At 51.1% G+C, this 16,848-nt stretch overlaps 1 protein-coding gene across 3 annotated transcripts in view; it reads right to left on the bottom strand.

Annotated features, from left to right (window-relative positions):
- Nucleotides 1-16,607, bottom strand: part of CD44 (CD44 molecule (IN blood group)) — a gene marked incomplete at its 5' end in the record, with an annotated part of 88,529 nt that extends 71,922 nt beyond the window's left edge. The window contains one exon of one of the 3 annotated variants that reach the window (XM_081100436.1): nt 16,351-16,607. In XM_081100436.1, coding sequence (XP_080956562.1) covers nt 16,351-16,417 — 67 coding nt within the window. Of the gene's footprint in view, nt 1-16,341 lie in introns of all 3 variants that reach the window. The other 2 variants (XM_081100435.1, XM_081100437.1) reach the window with 2 other exon arrangements.
- Nucleotides 16,608-16,848: the final 241 nt, after the last annotated feature.

Here is a 16,848-nt window from a genome sequence, read left to right as displayed (position 1 = left end):
TCCTGCCTACACCCAGTAGATGTACCTGCTTGGCTGCTGGACATTATCCTGCACACCATCCCCTACACACACACACTCCAGCTACCAAAGTGCTCAAAACATGACCAAGAAACTGACAATAAAATGGAGGAGATATGACCCTAACCTAAGACTTAGCACTAAAGATTCCCAAGTAAATTATGAATCCCCCCGCCCCCATGGCTTACAGTAACTCCGATATCTCATGACACAGTGTTTCCCAGAGTTTGGGTTCCTTTGCTGCCCCAACATGTGCTGCTAAAAGTCTGAGTCAGCTTGGAGGTTCCCATCACTCTTCCCACCACTGTCTGTTGCAGGACAGACATGATAAACCAGTTGCTTACAGAATTTTGAGGAGTAGAGCTTTCTTCACTTGTTCTCTTTCTCAGAGGACTCAAGTGTGAGGCAGTTAGAAGAGGGGCTGCTCTGGCTAGATTTGCTATGGGGAGCTTTGACCCCACCCACCAGACTGTCTCCATGAAAGCTGATAGAATTGAGGGGTCCAAAAAGCAGGTCCCCCAAGGAACTGTAGAGATCTTGCAAAGATAGTTACTGCTATTAACCCCACATGTCTGGAGAAGCGCCCCCTGATGCTCTAGAGCAGATGAGGTCACCCTGTTATATGCTTTTTCAAGAACATGAGCTCTTCCTTCCCAGAATGCACTAGTATACCTCAAGTGTAATTAAATAAAAGCATAATTAGCTGTTTGCTCTGTCTTCCCAGATAGACTGTAAGTTCTATGAGAGCAGAAACTGAGTCTCTCGTTTAAAGTTGTATCCCTAGTGCCTGGCAGAACACCTGGCACATCTTACTGTTCAGCAAGTGTGTGTTGAATGAACAAATGAACCCTTTGAAAGCCATCAATTGTTGACTTGACTCACAGAATTGCTGAGAGCAGTTGGGAAAAAGCCAGGCCAGGTTATGCTGGACCTTCTGGTTTCAAAATGCTCATTAAGTCAAAAAGGATCAAAACAAACACCAAATATGGATGCACAAGGTACTGCATAGGAAACCAGATCCAACTACAATGGAAGTTCCAGGGGAGTGTATACAGTGTCGGCTCCACCCATACTGTTTCCCATTGTGCTACAAAAAACAATATGCTTTTATATTCCTCTCTTTGTCATTCCAAGTCTTCTTGCCCTGGTCGCCCCATTGTCCTCTTGTTTAGTGCTCTTCCTCTATCATCTCAAAGGATGGAATGGAAAGGCCACTGGATCGCAAGTCAGAAGACCAGGGTTTTGACTCTAGTTGCATGCCGTTGGGCAAGTTACTTGCAGTCTTTGAGATGACCTTCCCTTAGCGTTTCTATATGCCCAGTAGGCTATGCAATGTCTAGCACCCTTTCCCATTCTGATATGCCATCATCGTTGGCTTTTTTCACCAGCCCATGATAACTTCTCATTTAGAGTCCTTTTTCTCTTTCTCCTATTTTGCCTCTTTGGATCTATACCAGTGGTTCTCAACCTTCCTAATGCCGCGACCCTTTAATACAGTTCCTCATGTTGTGGTGACCCCCAATTTCATTGTTACAAATTGAACATAATTAAAGCATAGTGATTAATTACAAAAACAATATGTATTTATATATGTTTTCCGATGGTCTTAGGTGACCCCTGTGAAAGGGTCGTTCGACCCCCAAAGGGGTCGCGACCCACAGGTTGAGAACCGCTGATCTATACTTGGCGCTGCTGTAGGGGCCCAGTTCAGCCTGCACCTTTCTGAGCCCCAGCAAAGCATCTGGACACCCTCCCATTCTTGCCTCTAGCACTTTTACTGAGTTACCCCAGCAAGGGCATTGCGACTCCACTTGGCGGGGACCCCGGTCCCCTGCCAGCCTGTCAGCATCTGCATGCTTCAGGAAATGGCAGAACCAAGAAGCCGGGGCACATACCAGGTCCTCCTAGATAAGCACGGCCCAGGAGGGGCGGCAGCTGGGAGGAGATTGGTGAGCATTCCAAAGAATACAATTTCAAGGATTGGGGTCAACCAGCAACAGGAGACGGAGATAAAGGAGAAAGTTACCTTAAGGTAATAATAGGACCTTGTAGTTCTACATCACATGCTTCTGCCAACTAGCACAAAACACTTTCACACCAGCAGGCAAAGGTGGGGAGGTCTAGGGGAGGCAGAGGGATTAGTTCCCAGGTGGTTCACAGTGTATTGAAGCATCAGACAGATAAAGCCAGTAGCTTAGGGTCACACAATTAAGCTTTGACAGGGTGGGAATTAGAGCAGAGTGTCCTAATCTCACCCGGGGGCTATTTCCAATCAACGCTTGCTGGAGCCTTTTGTTTATACCTCGGTTCTACCTTATCTTCCCCGCCCAGGTAGTGGGCTTGCTTTTTCCTTTGGGGATGAGTAGTGGGAAACTTGAGCGGCCCACAGTGGGCTGGCCAGAGTTCAGAATCCAGCCTTCTTAACTTGGATGCTACCAGTGGGACCCGTGGGGCCAGTCTGTGGAATGCTGCCTCCAGCTGCTTTTGGGAGGCACAGAAGAGCCCTGAGTGGCAGCTGAGAATGCAAAGGCTCCAGGGCTGATAAAAGTTGTAATTAACGTGTGCACACAGCCCTTTCATCTTCAAAGGCTTCGCTCACATTAGCTGGTAATTCCTCCTATCACCCCTCTGGGTGAGGCATCATTTTTGTCTTCTCAGTTTGCAGATGGAGAAGCTGATGTGGAGAAGGGGACCTTTGCCAGGAAGTCTGGTCCTGGTTCACACAGAGGAGATTCCTGGCTCCCAGCATCTAACTTCAGTTGGGGTGACGATGGGAAAACAGTGGGAATGAATCATAAGAAAAGGCTCAAGAGACTCCACTCCTCTGGGTAGGAGACTGCATTTATATTGTTCTGGAAGGAGGTGGAGTCTACAGCATGACTAGTTGACTGAATTTGAGTGGCTAAATTCCCTGAGTTACCCAGACCTATCAGAAACATAACTTAGGAATGTTTGCTGCTCTTCTGTGATGACCTACGGGTGATCCCTGAGGTCAAATCCTCTATATTATGCCCGTGTCAGATATCACTAATGGATCACAGAACTCAGTAGCTGAGCTAAGGTCTGGCTTCTTAGCACAGTGTTCCAGGCAGCCTCTAGTAATCAACGGGAAATGTAACACGGGCTGTTGCTGCTGTAGGGCTTGTTGGGGATTCTCTTAACTTGCCACTCTCCAATCAGGCAAAGTTGCCCAAGTTCTATCTCAATCAATGTTGGAGCTGGCCTGCTTCTGAACTCTGTCTAGCCCTGTTTGAGGAGGGTGTCATGAGAACTTCTCTGTGACAGAAGAATTGGGTCTTGTAAGATGGAGCCAGTGTTACTTGATCACCTGGAATCTGGCCAACTCATCCTTCACTGTTCTTCAACACTCTTACTCAGGCTGAGCCCTCTCCTGACCCCAATTAAGCCATACTTTTCAGCTCCTCTTTACACTTCCATAAATTTCTCTCCTCTCTTCTCTCTCCCGTCTTCCTCTTCTTCCTCTTCCTCTTCTCCTTCTTCCTTCTTCTTCTTCTTCTTCTTCTTCTTCTTCTTCTTCTTCTTCTTCTTCTTCTCTCTCTCTCTCTCTCTCTCTCTCTCTCTCTCTCTCTCTCTCTCTCTCATCTTCTTACCCACATTCATCTGATCCTCAAATTCCACTCCTTCATGAAGCTGTCTCATACAATTGCCACTCACAGACATAGCTGCTTTTCCTCATCTTCTGGCACTTGATAATATATAATCTTGTGTAGTTCTTTCTTCTGTTTAATTTTTCTCCCACCAAATGGTAAGCTCTCTAAGGAGAGAAACAAAATCTTCTACTCCCACTTTTTTCCCCATAGAGCCAATCACAGAGTACTTCTTATTGAATTGGATTGATGAGTTCATCACCATGTTTACAACCAGGGAAACAGAGTCCACCAGTAAGGGAAGAACTTGCCCACAGTCTTCCTGTGACTAAGACGGAGAGAGAAATGCTAAACCCCTGCTGGCTACACAAGGGTTCTCACTTCTCCTAGAGGGCTCTGTCTAGGGGACTGGCCGGAGATACAGACGGCTGAACCATAGCCAGCCACCATCGAGAGCATTGTGTGTGACATGAGAAGCAAACCCATCTGCTATTTTATTTCAACTTCTGGTGGGCAGATTTCAGATGGATATGAAATGGGCACAACAGTCTGACTAAGGATTCTGAGTGACTGATGGAAGGTGAGAACCCCAACATGAGATTTAGTTGTTGATCAGTTTTGGCAAATTCCTAAGTAATACAGTCTTCATGACTCCCTTTTATTTTTTTATTTTTCCTGAGCAAGAGTTGCTCTGGTTTCATGGAAAAGAAAGAAATATCTTAGTGGAAGTCTGGAAGGTTCTCAGTAGAAGCAGCAACTCACCATCTCAAAGGTCCACCTACTCAGTGCCCTGGTTATGTGTGTGTGTGTGTGTGTGTGTGTGTGTGTGTGTGTGTGTGTGTGGGTGTGTGTGGGTGTTCCTTTGTTTTGTTATTTTCAGATTCCCATGGCCACCCATGGGACACTAGTGCTCAATCTCTAAGCACTATTTTGGCTGAATATGTTGGTTCTTTTTGCATCCACATGTGGCAGAGTTCCCTTGAGGGAAGCTGAGGTATCCAAGATGCTCATGGAACTTTGAAAGTGAAGGACACAATCTTTTCTCTTCGTCAGGGGGTGGCTTTTCTGGCCACTTAAAGCAATGCTGTATAATGTAGAGTTTAAAATAGCAGATATTACCTTCAGATCCTGCAGGTAACCCCAGAACTGGCTTCCTGCATTTTTAGCTTTGTGACTGAGGCTTACTAGCTGCTCTGGCCTGAGCTTCTTCACCTGCCCACGCCCCAGTGGTTGGGAAGATTCGGTGGCGTCCCCTGAGCAAAGTACCTCGTCCCTAAGAGTCATTCTCGCCCACTGGAGTTTAGGGTGAAACTGGGTGAATACGCTTGCTCTGACAGGGATTAATAATTCACGCCTGACATTTAATGCAAACAAGGCATCACCTTTTTTGGGGCACTGCATTGTAGTTGTGTCATTCTTTCCATTAAGTTTTGTGAGGCTTAGGTATTCGTGGGCCCACAGAGAATCCAACCCTCTCATTTTACGCATGGAAAATTGGAGGCAAATGGGGTGAAATGATTCGCTTGGCCTTACACAGTGAATCAATAACAGAGAGGAACTAACATAGAATAGCCATTTCTATTCTTGAGACACCTTCTATGTGCTCAACACTCAGCACTATGTGCTAAACATTGTCTAGAACTTAACATGTGCAACTGTCTGACTTCATGCTGTTCTTAAGTGGCAGAGAGGGGACCTGACCTGAGGTTTTATTTCACTGTCCTTCCTCCTTCTACACAACTCTCTTCCAAAGCCAAACCTTCTCATTCCCCTTCCACCACACTCAATATCTGCTGGTCTTTGGTATGGTCAGTATTAAACCCTTAAAAGAAACAACTCCCTGCCCCCCGCCTTTTTTTTTCTTTTAACATGGTAAGCAAAAAGCCAACATCTTTGCTCTGAGATCACTGAGAACATGATTTAGAGGCTTGGGGTTCTTTATACTTGAGGCCAGATTTGAAAGTAAGTGCTGGGACACAGAGGCAGACAGACCTAAAGGAAATCAAGATTTCTGTTCTTCTGGACAAAACCTAACAAGCCCCAAATTCCCCTGCCTTGCCTGACATGTCAGACCTCAAGAAAGATATTCTCAAATTGGAGAGTATGCAGAGAAAAGCAATTTCAAGGAAGTTTGAGGATCACTACAGGAGGCACTAAGATATTAAAATAAAAAGGTTTTATACTAGTAGACCAGAAAAAAAAATTAAAGGATGAAAAAGAATCACAAAAGGTCAGGAATGATAAAGATGTCTTTGCTGGTCAAATCTAGAAATTTCATTCATTCGGCCAGCCAGCCAAATATTTATTGAGCACCTACTAAATGTGGGGAACCGTGCTGACAGCTGGGGGGCTAGAGAGACACAACAATGTACATAAAGCATGGACTCTTCCTAAGGAGCATATATGTTCATGGGCCAATAAGAACAGATTGGCATACCCAGCTTAGAGGCATTCCTGGAACTTCTTTTTAGGGTGTTTATGAAATGTAAGGGAGAAGTTACCAGGAAACAATAGAGAAAGTAAAAGTCACTCAGGGTAGTCTAGAGGGATGTACCTGACCTCTAAGGCTGACATTGGGAAGACAGTCTTACCACTGAGAAGTCACTGCAAAGACAAACTTCTGGGCAGGAGGTGTCTGTGGAAGCATCACTTCCCCCTGAGCTTTTGTCTGCATCTGCGTGACTAGGGCTCCTGTGGGCACCCTTGTCTGTCCGTGTAGGGAAGTGGTGGCTGTGGGGCTAACTAACTCTGTCACATCAGCTGGTCTCCTGCAGGCTGTAAAATGATGCTCAGCTCTGCTGGTTTCTGCCTCTTGGACTGGACACACTCAGAAATGGCAACAGGTGTGGCTGGCATAGAGTAGATGCTCATTTAACACTTCTGGGGCGGGGGGGCGGGGCACTATAAAGACTGGACTGGGGTCCGGTCCTGAGCAGGAACACCTTCTAGGCCAGCAGCAGGAGATCAGGTACTGACTGCGTGGAAATGTCGTATCTCTCTGGTGTTTCAATTTGCACAGTGGTGAACACAGGTGAAGGGGCTTCCTAATCATCACTCTAATATCTTTGGGGGGTGGGGGAGTTCTTTGAGAGAGGAAATAGAAAAAGATGCTGCCTAGATCCATGACTGGTGTGTGGGTGCTTCTAGAAGGCACTGCAGACCTGCTCATGCAAAGAGATGCACTGCAATTGAGACAGCTGGTAATTTATAATGGATCTCTGTCTCCAGGCCAAACCCACCTCTCAGGGCAATGGTCCCCTGCTGGGCCAATAGAAGCCAGACCGGTGGTTTGGGCTGGGGCTGGGAAGAGGAGCTGCAGAATGCTTCCTGCTTCAGCTCAATCCCTTGCGCCCAGACAAGTGCAGCCTGATTCCTGGCGGTCTCCTCTCTGAGCTTCCCTCCCACCCTCATCAGTGCCAACTGGTAGAGAAAAGGCCCTGGAACCAAGGGCTCTTAAGCTGAGTTTGGCTTCTGTTTAGCTCATTTTCCAGCTTTGTCCAATCAAAAGTCAAGGGCCTAGATGAGGGAGAAATACCCATCAGCCATCTTCTCCTTTCATCCAGATGACAGGTCATGATGTGATAATGAGCCAACAACTCAGTTCACCCTCCCTTTCAGTCCCACCTCCTCCCCAACTTCCCGTCATACAGAAGAGAACAGAACTTCTATCCAGAGAGCGGAATGAATGAGCCGCTCAGAGTATGCATGGGAAGAAGTTTCCATTACGCCTTCTTTTTCATTTTTGAATTCCCAAGCCCCTCCTCTGAAATTGAATGTAAAAAGGAGGCCAAAACCAGCTCTATGGACATCAGGACTCTACCCACACCCGATTCCCAAATGGGGCTCATGAAAACAACCAGAATGCTACCAGGTACCCTCATTTGAGTCTCTGGGGGTACCCTGACATCTTGAGATACTAAGAGGAGCACAGTAATGTAGTCACTAAGAGCAGAAACCCACTAGCCAGACCACCCGGGTTTGAATCCCAGCTCCATCGCTTACGGCCCTATAGCCTTGGGCAAGTTAATTTCTCTATGCCTCAGTTTCCTCATCAGTAAAAGAGGGATAATAACAGAACTCCTTCTTAAGGTTGGTGTAAGGATTAAACAAGTTAGTAGACAGGAATATACTAGTATGGAGAAATATAAGTTAGTATACAGGACTATATTAAACAAGTTAGTACAAGGGAACGATTAGAATGGTGGCTGGCCCATGGATAGCTTTCTATCAACTGTTTGCTATTATTACTAGTATCAGTGATTTCTTAAAAACATCAACTTACTGCAAAGAAGCAAGTGCAAAAGGTACAAGAGCTCTAACTCTGAGGCCAGGGTGTGGGGAAGAAAGATGAACTTTCAGGCACCACGAAGGGAGAATGGCAAGGACACCACCGAAATGCTCAGAATTAGCAACCTGGGTGAGCACGCTCTCCCCGCCACTGGAGTTTTGCAATGAACCTTTACTCTCAAAAGCTGAAGACTCAGAGGATTTTGGGGGCTTGAGTTTTGCAAATCACCTCCTTGATGGCTCAGCTCCTCTCCACCCGCCTGGGACCTGTCTGCCCACACTTGCGCTTAGGAGGGGTACTTGCCCCAGGACACACCCGGACAGGTTGTGCATCCCAAACTCGGGGAGATCGGGTGCCGTGAGGTCCTGTTCCCCCACAACATCCCATCCCCATTCTGTGCTTGACTCCCTGTCTCCAAGTCTTACTGGGCAGATAGGCCAAGGATAGGCAGGACCTGCCCCTGTGGTGGGCAACTTCAGACTTGGCAAGCTCTATGGAGAGGAGGCCCGGGTCGTCATTGCCAGTGTGGCTCCCCATCAGATGCCATGCTTCCCTGAGATTTGCCGCGTTTAGTGGCTGCAGGAGACCCACACCAAGAAGGCAAGAATCCTCTGTGAAGCTGGTCTGCTGCTCCTTCAGCTGCCTCCACTGTCCAGAAGCAGCCATGGGAGCTGGACGGGTGTGGCCTCTCACCCAGGGAGTCTAACCTCAGGTAAGCATCTCCAAAATAAGCAGCCCTCTCAGCGGGCGGCTCCTGCCGAGGGCTCTATTTCGAGGCTTAAATGTGGGGGTTGGTGTCATCATCCTCCGGTCCTGGCTCAGAAATAGTAACCCTGTCCTTAGACATCCCAGCAAGGAGCCACCAAAACCACAAACAGATGGGTGATCTCCCTCTTTGGGCAGAAAGTACATGAGCCCCACGGTGGGCAACTGGCCAGCCAAGCGCCCTCCTTGGGCTTGCCCCGAGCAAGACAGCCATCGCCACCGTTATCATATAACGTGGACGTATTTGCATCTTAGGTGTACCGACCCTAGAGACGATAGAGTTATTTCTCTATTCTAGATGTTCATCAGTTCAACAGTTACTAGGAACAGCTATGGCCAGCACCGAGTGCTGGAACCATGAAAATGCCCCCTCACGTCAGGGGACTCCCACAGCACTGCAGGAGACGGGTAAGAGAAGATATGTCAGGTTTGGGTTTTCCCCTTTGAGGAGTCTGAGAGTCACTCGGACCCCGTGGCCTCCACAGGCTTCCTGCGTGATTTCACTGTGAAGCTTTAAGGCGAATTAATGGGACCTATGGGAACCAGATGCCACATTGTCAGAGCTGAGGTTACTGGGATGGCTGCCATCCTGTTACACCAAGGGTTCTCAAAGCGGGGCAACCTTAACACCCCCTAATTTGGCATTGTTTGTTGTCACGACTGGGGAGGGGGCGCACGCAACCAGAATCTACCATGTGGAAGCCAGAGATGCATAGTCAGCCATTACCCAGGAAACCCTATACAGTGGGGCCTTGACTTACGAGTGTCCCGTAAAAAACTAATGAGTTTTTTGAAATACCAGCTGTCTCTCGCCTGATTTTTTGCATTGAGTTGATAGAGTAATTTAAGTTAACGAGCTCCTTAATGAGCTTGGTCTCAGAACAAATTAAACTCGTAAGTCCAGGCCCCACTGTACTCGGCTGTGAGCTATGCAGAGGCGAGGACTGTCCCTCCCAACATTGACCCCTCCAGTCCTAACTGCCTGGTGCACTGAGTAGTCAGTGCCTGAACGTTGGTTGAGAACTTTGGCTAGTTAATTAGTTAACTTACTTGGGGGGGGGGGATAGATTAATAACAGGGTAACAGAAATATGCACACCTCTTTCTCACCCTCTCCTCTTTGCATATTAAAATCCTATCTTGTCTGCATTGGCGCTCCTCTCTGGCATCAATTCCTCCAGTCCTCCTTGCTGTGTCGCTGCTTGGCAATGATATTCCTATCCTCTAAAGCAGGCATCCTCCAACTACGGCCCTCGGGCCACATGCGGCCCCCCAAAAACATTCATCCGGCCCGCCTGCCAGGTGTTTTTGCCGCCGCTGCTGTGTGCATAGGAATTTGTTCATAGTTTTTTTTTTTAAACTATAGTCCGGCCCTCCAACGGTCTGAGGGACAGTGAACTGGCCCCTGTTTAAAAAGTTTGAGGACCCCTGCTCTAAAGTGTCCAGGCTGTCCCTCGACTGCACTCTGCTATCCACGTAGAACCATAAAGTCCTTGGATGCAAGGCCCATGTCTCGCACATTCAAGTCGCCAACGTACTCAACACATTGAGGGGCCGTACAGGACACCTTACAAATGCTTAAACGGTTGCCCAGCAATACCCCCGTGTGTTCAGATGCATAGACACTTAAGGGCCCGCCCACGTGTGTATGTCCACCTTAGCAAGCAAGAATCAAATATGTGGCATTTCCTGGTAACTTCCTATTTTGGGATGATCAAGAAGTGGAGAACAGAGGAATACTAACATTTCTCCCGCAAGTGCACCTTTCTGAACCAAACATCAACCTCATCAGCAACTAGACCAGTGGTTCTCAACCTTCTGGCCCTTTAAATACAGTTCCTCATGTTGTGGTGACCCCCAACCATAAAATTATTTTCATTGCTACTTCATAACTGTAATGTTGCTACTGTTATGAATCGTAATGAAAATATCTGATATGCAGGGTGGTCTTAGGCGACCCCTGTGAAAGGGTCGTTTGACTGCCAAAGGGGTCGCGACCCACAGGTTGAGAACCGCTGAAATAGACTGATTAAGGAGCGGTTCTCAACCTGTGGGTCGAGACCCCTTTGGGGGCCAAACGACCTTTTCACAGGGGTCGCCTAAGACCATGGGGAAACACATATATAATTACATATTGTTTTTGTGATTAATCACTATGCTTTAATTGTGTTCAATTTGTAACAATGAAAATAGATCCTGCATATCAGATATCTGCATTACGATTCATAACAGTAGCAAAATTACAGTTATGAAGTAGCAACGAAAATAATTTAATGGTTGGGGGTCACAACATGAGGAACTGTATTAAAGGGTCGTGGCATTCGGAAGGTTGATAACCACTGGATTAAGGAGTTGCGGAGCTGTGAATTTACTTATGCAAAAGGTCTTGCAAAGTTTTTGAGTTGTAGTCGCACCAAGCCATGCATTTGTTCGTAGAAAATATATAAACATTTAGTCAAAGTATCCACTATGTATCAGCTGGCAGAGCATTTGCATGTTTGAAATCCCAGCTCTCCTGGCACATTGGGAACACACACACTCACTGTGCCACACCCACAACCATGAACTTCAGAAGGCACCGCTTCCTTATTCTGGAAAATGGGGCTGGCTTCCCGCAGCCTTGCTGGCCAGCTCAGGGGGAGCACACGCTTAGGAACAATTTCAATTTCCTGAGTGAGTGAAAAGTGGGGTTTAAATGTAGGGGAGGAAGCAGCAGCCAACCCTGGTAATTCTAAAGAACAGTTGTGTGCTTCCCATTCAAGCAGCGACACAAAGGAAATTGAGTCATCAGTTTCTTGCTGTGCAAACCCCCAGAATTTCTCTGGGGCAGAAAAGATCCCCTTTGAGCCTGTGCTTTGTCTGGCAGCATCTGCCACCTGCTCCACTCCTTTTACAAGGGCCACTTCCCTTTTAGGTGCTGGGTGGAGTCAGCTAAACCGGAGGTGCTGGGGAAACACAACCCCAGCCCCAGCCCTAGCCCAAACCCCAGCCCCAACCCCAGCCCCAGCCCCAGCCTCAGCCTCAGCCTCAGCCCCAGCAAACTCCAGCCCCAGCACCAGCCCCAGCCCCAGCCTCAGCCCCAGCCCCAGCCCCAGCCCCAGCCCCAGCCCCAGCCCCAGCCTCAGCCCCAGCCCCAGCCTCAGCCTCAGCCTCAGCCCCAGCAAACTCCAGCCCCAGCACCAGCCCCAGCCTCAGCCCCAGCCCCAGCCCCAGCAAACTCCAGCCCCAGCACCAGCCCCAGCCCCAGCCTCAGCCTCAGCCTCAGCCCCAGCCCCAGCCCCAGCCCCAGCCCCAGCCTCAGCCTCAGCCTCAGCCTCAGCAAACTCCAGCTCCAGCCCCAGCCCCAGCCCCAGCCCCAGCCTCAGCCTCAGCCTCAGCCTCAGCAAACTCCAGCCCCAGCCCCAGCCCCAACCCCAGCCCCAGCCCCAACCCCAGCCCCAGCCCCAGCCCCAGCCCCAGCCCCAACCCCAACCCCAGCCCCAGCCCCAGCCCCAGCCCCAGCCCCAGCCCCAGCCCCAGCCCCAGCCCCAGCAAACTCCAGCCCAGCCAGGACAGACTACTTCCTATCACCTCCCTCTGTCAGGGGACCCCAGCCTGGATACCACAGGCTGATCTGAAATCTCACTTGGGTGTGCACGTGTCACCTAGGGCTCCACGCTGGCTTTCAGTTCAAGATCTTTGACTTTCATAGAGAACTAACTGTGTCATCCCGGGTCCTCAAGACCTTCCCTCACGGAGGCTCATAAAACCTGCTAAGCCCCAGGGTTTCCAATGAGCGTTTGCTGAGGCGGCTTTCCTGGGTCTTGCATCTAATGCTTACGAGGTCCACCTGAGAGCCTCCCTCCGTGGAGCCTCCTCCTTCATTTCCAGGTGGAGGGCATTGCCCTAACTTGTCTCAGAGACAAGAGGCAGCCTCTCCCTTTCCTCCAAGCCTGCCAATGAGAGCATGTCTAGAAGGGCGGCTGGACTCTGATAAGGCCCTGACTTATTTTAGCAACAAATAACTAGGTTAGTATCTCTTGACAGCTGTGGCCAAATGTGAGGGGAGACAGGCCAGGGCAGGGCAGCCAAGCGTCCACAGCCTGTGGGGCGGGGCGGGGGGGGGGGGGGTAGGGGGGGGGACAGGGGGCAGGGCAGGGAGGGGGCGAGAGAAGAAACTCACGGCAGGCCTCACGTTAGCTGGCCTTAGGGGTGGAGAGAGTGGGAGATCCGCACCGGACTTAAAAGTCAGCCAGAGGCAAAGCGATGGGGCAAAGGAGCTGAGGCATCGGAGTCTAACATGGGGGATGTGAGCCAACGGGGAACCCACCTTCACCACTCAGTAGCTGCGTGCCCTCGGGAAAGTCGTGGCATCTCCCTGGGCCCATGTCTTTCTCTAGAAAATGGAGCTAAATGTATGGAGGCTGTGGTGAGGACCTATGCTACCCCCTCGCTGAATGCCCAGCAGAGAGTTGGTGCTCCGTCAGTGGTATTTCCTGGGGACTTATGACCCCTACTTTGGGCAGAAGCATATGGTGCATTAGCTGAGCGTCAGGCTTTTAAAACTGGGGTGCTCCTGACTCTCAGGGACCCAGCAATGATCCAGGAGGCCCGGAAAGCCCCAGGCAGTACAGAACTTCCTCACTGAGCATCCACGGTGCTTTAAGGTAAGACTTTATCCATCTCATTATTCTCAGATTAAACTCAAACTGGGTATAACGTGGAGTCAATAAGAAACTGCGATGACTGGTTAAGACACTACTGAGGGCATGAAACACCAGTAGACCACACGCTGCCTGCCCATGGCAGGGGGTCGAGGTGGGGCTCATGCCAGTGGTCGATAGTGGCATTTCAGAGACCCTAACACTGTCCGAGAGAGGGCAAGCCATGCCTCTCTCTCTTTCAGGAGCTGTTTCCTCCTAGGGGAAAAGAAGGGGGTTTTCTGAAAGATCCTTGGAGTCCCGTCTCTGAGTCTCTGAGTCAAGAAATATTTCTTGAATGAATGAAAGGGAGCTGTCATAAACTAAGAATTTCATGCTGCCCAGCATCCCCTCCCACGTGGTGCAATTTGGGGGGAAAAAATGGAACCTTTTCCTACTGGCTGCCAGCCTCGAACACGCCCGCCTGGCACCCTGCCCGTGCAGGAAAGAGATGTCCAGTGTGTATCTGGGGAGGAACTGAATTAAGTGTTGCTAACCTCGGCAGGAATGGAGCTTTGCTGCCTTGCTCCTTCCTCTGGGAAAACACAGCCGACGCTCTAATGCCCATGAGGGGTGTCTAATGCTCAGAGGCAGCAGAGGGCACTGCCAGCCCCAAGCCCCAGAGCACTCAGATGCACCCCTCTTTCTCAACGCCAGGGGCGCAATTCCCTAGCAATGGCCTTTGGCCCTCAGCGAGAGGACGAGATAGATGTGTGCCCGAGGGCTCACCCCACCTGCCCTTGACCCAAGGCTACTTTCCTTCTCCCAGATATGACACCCAGTTCCAGGTATCTGTTCTCCAGCTCAGGATCTCTGGGTCCAATGTTGTTTCCCTCCATTTAGCCATTTCTCTACTTTTTGCTTTGCAATACTGAGGTTGGACCTTTCTTCCTCCCCAAAGCCCTGCCCCTTTCAAAGTTTCCTCTTTGTCTTCTGGAGGCCCCCCCCCCCCCCAATGGGCAACAACAGTGCCTTTCCTTCCCCCTCCTCTTTCTGCTTCTGCTCTCTCCCTCCCAGCCTGAGCCCACGGATAAGTCACGTCTCTCTGCTTTCCAAGACTTAGTTCCCCCCAGACAACCTTCCAAGCACATGGAAGCCAGGGTCGGGCAGCTATTGCTACCGGCACTTTCTGTGCTTCCTCCAAATGATGCTGCCCAAAGGGACCACGAACATGGGCGAGAAGGGTGCAGGAGTGAGCCTGCTGGTCTCTGGGAGAACCTCAAGGGTAAGGACAGCGTCCAATGTTTGGGGAGGGGGGTCCTTTCAAAGAATCAGGCAGACAGATTGGCAGGAGCCTGAATTCTCAGAAACAAAGCAGAAGATGTCACAGGAAGGTAGCATACCAGTAAACTTCCCCAGAGGCCCCTCTTCCCTGAGGCCAGGCCCAGGGCTCTCCCTGCACCCAAGTTTCCCTCTTCTCTCCCATCCCAAGCGCGTCTGACTTCCAAGGGCTCTTTGGCTCTCCAGGCTCAGCCACTGCTAAGGCCTTTGGCCCACCACAACCCTGCTTTCCCCGAATCCCTTTTTGATTTTGTCCACGCCGTACATAGAGTCTACATATTCTGCCCAAGCACAGGCTAGGGGGCCTGGGCTCACATCATACCAACCCTCTGGCTGCGTGACACGTGCAAGTCATTTAACCTCCATTTGTAAAACCCCCCACCCCTACCCATGAAACAGGCTAATAACAGGCCACTTCTCACTGGCATGAGGGCAAAATGACCTAACACATGTAAAGAATTTAGCACCGTTCCGGGGTAGCGAAATGTGCAATAAACGCTTGCTAGCGCTGTCATTCCTATTCGCATTCCTATTATTTCCAGCTCAGGAATCTAACTCGGAGATCCCCACTTCTCCGTAGTCTGAAGTACCCAGTGAGGGCTGTGTCTTTTACTTTCTTGGTACCCCCAGAGCTGGGTATAATAAATACTTGCTGGGTAGAATTAACCATAGGCTGAGCTGTCTTAATGACCCAGCTGGCACGTCTTAAAAGGAAAATTAATTTTCCTAGCGATAAGCAAATCAGCCATGTAATTATCTGTATGTATATAGACAAAGGCAAGAAACACCTGGAACTCGGCTTGGCCAGAATACCTCACACACAGCCACCCCTCCACAACCACAGACCCGGGCGCGATGGGACCCTGGCGGCCCCAGCTCCTGGTGCCCAGGCTCCGGTCCTCCTCCAGGGCTGCCAGGCAGGAAATATTCGCCTCATTACTGTCTGGATTTCCCCTAACTGATTGGCAGAAGCAGGAGTTGACAAGGGCTGAGCAGCTGGCCCAGTCATCGCCTTGCCTGCCGATTCACCCTCCCTGGCCCTGGCTGGCACCTCGTGGAGACCCAGGAGCTCCCCCGCAGGGCTGGTTCCAGCTCCCACTAACGCTGAGACAGTCCCTGACTGGAGCCAACTGTAAGAGCTTTGAAAGCCAGGCGCAATGGGCAGGCGCAAGAAGCCAGGGCCCCTTCCCGGGAAGCTCATGGCCACCAGTTCTCATTCATGCAACCGTGCCCAGGTCTGTGGCCACCGGGCTCACAGCCCCTGCCCTGCCCAGCCCTGCCCAGCCCTGCCCAGCCCTGCCCAGCCCTGCCCAGCCCTGCCCTGGCCCGCCACAGCCCGACAGCCCGGCCGGGCTCCAGCGCCTTTGGGGCAGGAGCCTGTGCGCGCAGACACCCGCTGCGCGCATCCAGGAGTACAGTTACTTTCCGCCTTGTGCTCTGGCTCCGGCGACCTCGCCCAAAACTGCGTGCCCGCCGGCAGCCTGCCCGGCAAACTTTCTTCTCTTTTCCGGCCCACAAAGCGGTGCTTCCAACCAGCAACCTCTCCGACAGCTTAGCGCAAACCCTAGCCCTCCTTAGCCAAATCCGAGCTGCAGCACCCGCTTTGGCTCCGGTCCCCAGGGTCAGCCCAGGCAGCGCGGCTGCCGGTCAGTCCAGACCCCCTCCTGTCACTCCCTCCCGCTGCCCGGGCGGCAGGCACTCACCGATCTTACCGATCTGCGCCAGGCTGAGCTGCAAGAGGCAGAGTCCCCACACGGCGCACCACCCGAACTTGTTCATGGTGTCGGAGCGGAGCGGACGGAGGAGGAGAGCGAGCGAGCGAGCGGGGCTGGAGCGTCCCGGGGCGCTGGGCTGGGGAACCGTAGAGAACTGAGCAAGGACGGCGGCCCGGACCTGGCGGAGGCTGGGGTCTGGCTGGGCAATGAGGGCGCCTCGGAAGTTGGGCGCCGTTTTTATTTGAGGGTTGAAAGTGACCTAAGAGGGAGGGAGCGAGCGAAGGACACACCCAATCGAGGGGGCTGTGACTAAGCAGTCGGCAGAGGTTTGAAAACGTACCAGCCCTCCTCTGCGCCGGCCCCGGGCGCCCTCGCCTTGAGCTAAGGAGATCGTCAATCGGGGTTTCCCGGGCGGGCGCCCGGAGGGCAGCAGGGGGGCCGGGGAGCTCCGGGACGCGCGGGCTTTCTTCTCCCGCCCGCCCGGCCCCTGGCTGG

The sequence above is a fragment of the Myotis nattereri genome (genome assembly GCF_964212035.1).
Source record: "Myotis nattereri genome assembly, chromosome: 9".
NCBI classification, from domain to species: domain Eukaryota; kingdom Metazoa; phylum Chordata; class Mammalia; order Chiroptera; family Vespertilionidae; genus Myotis; species Myotis nattereri.
This window is presented reverse-complemented; position numbering and strand designations above follow the sequence as displayed.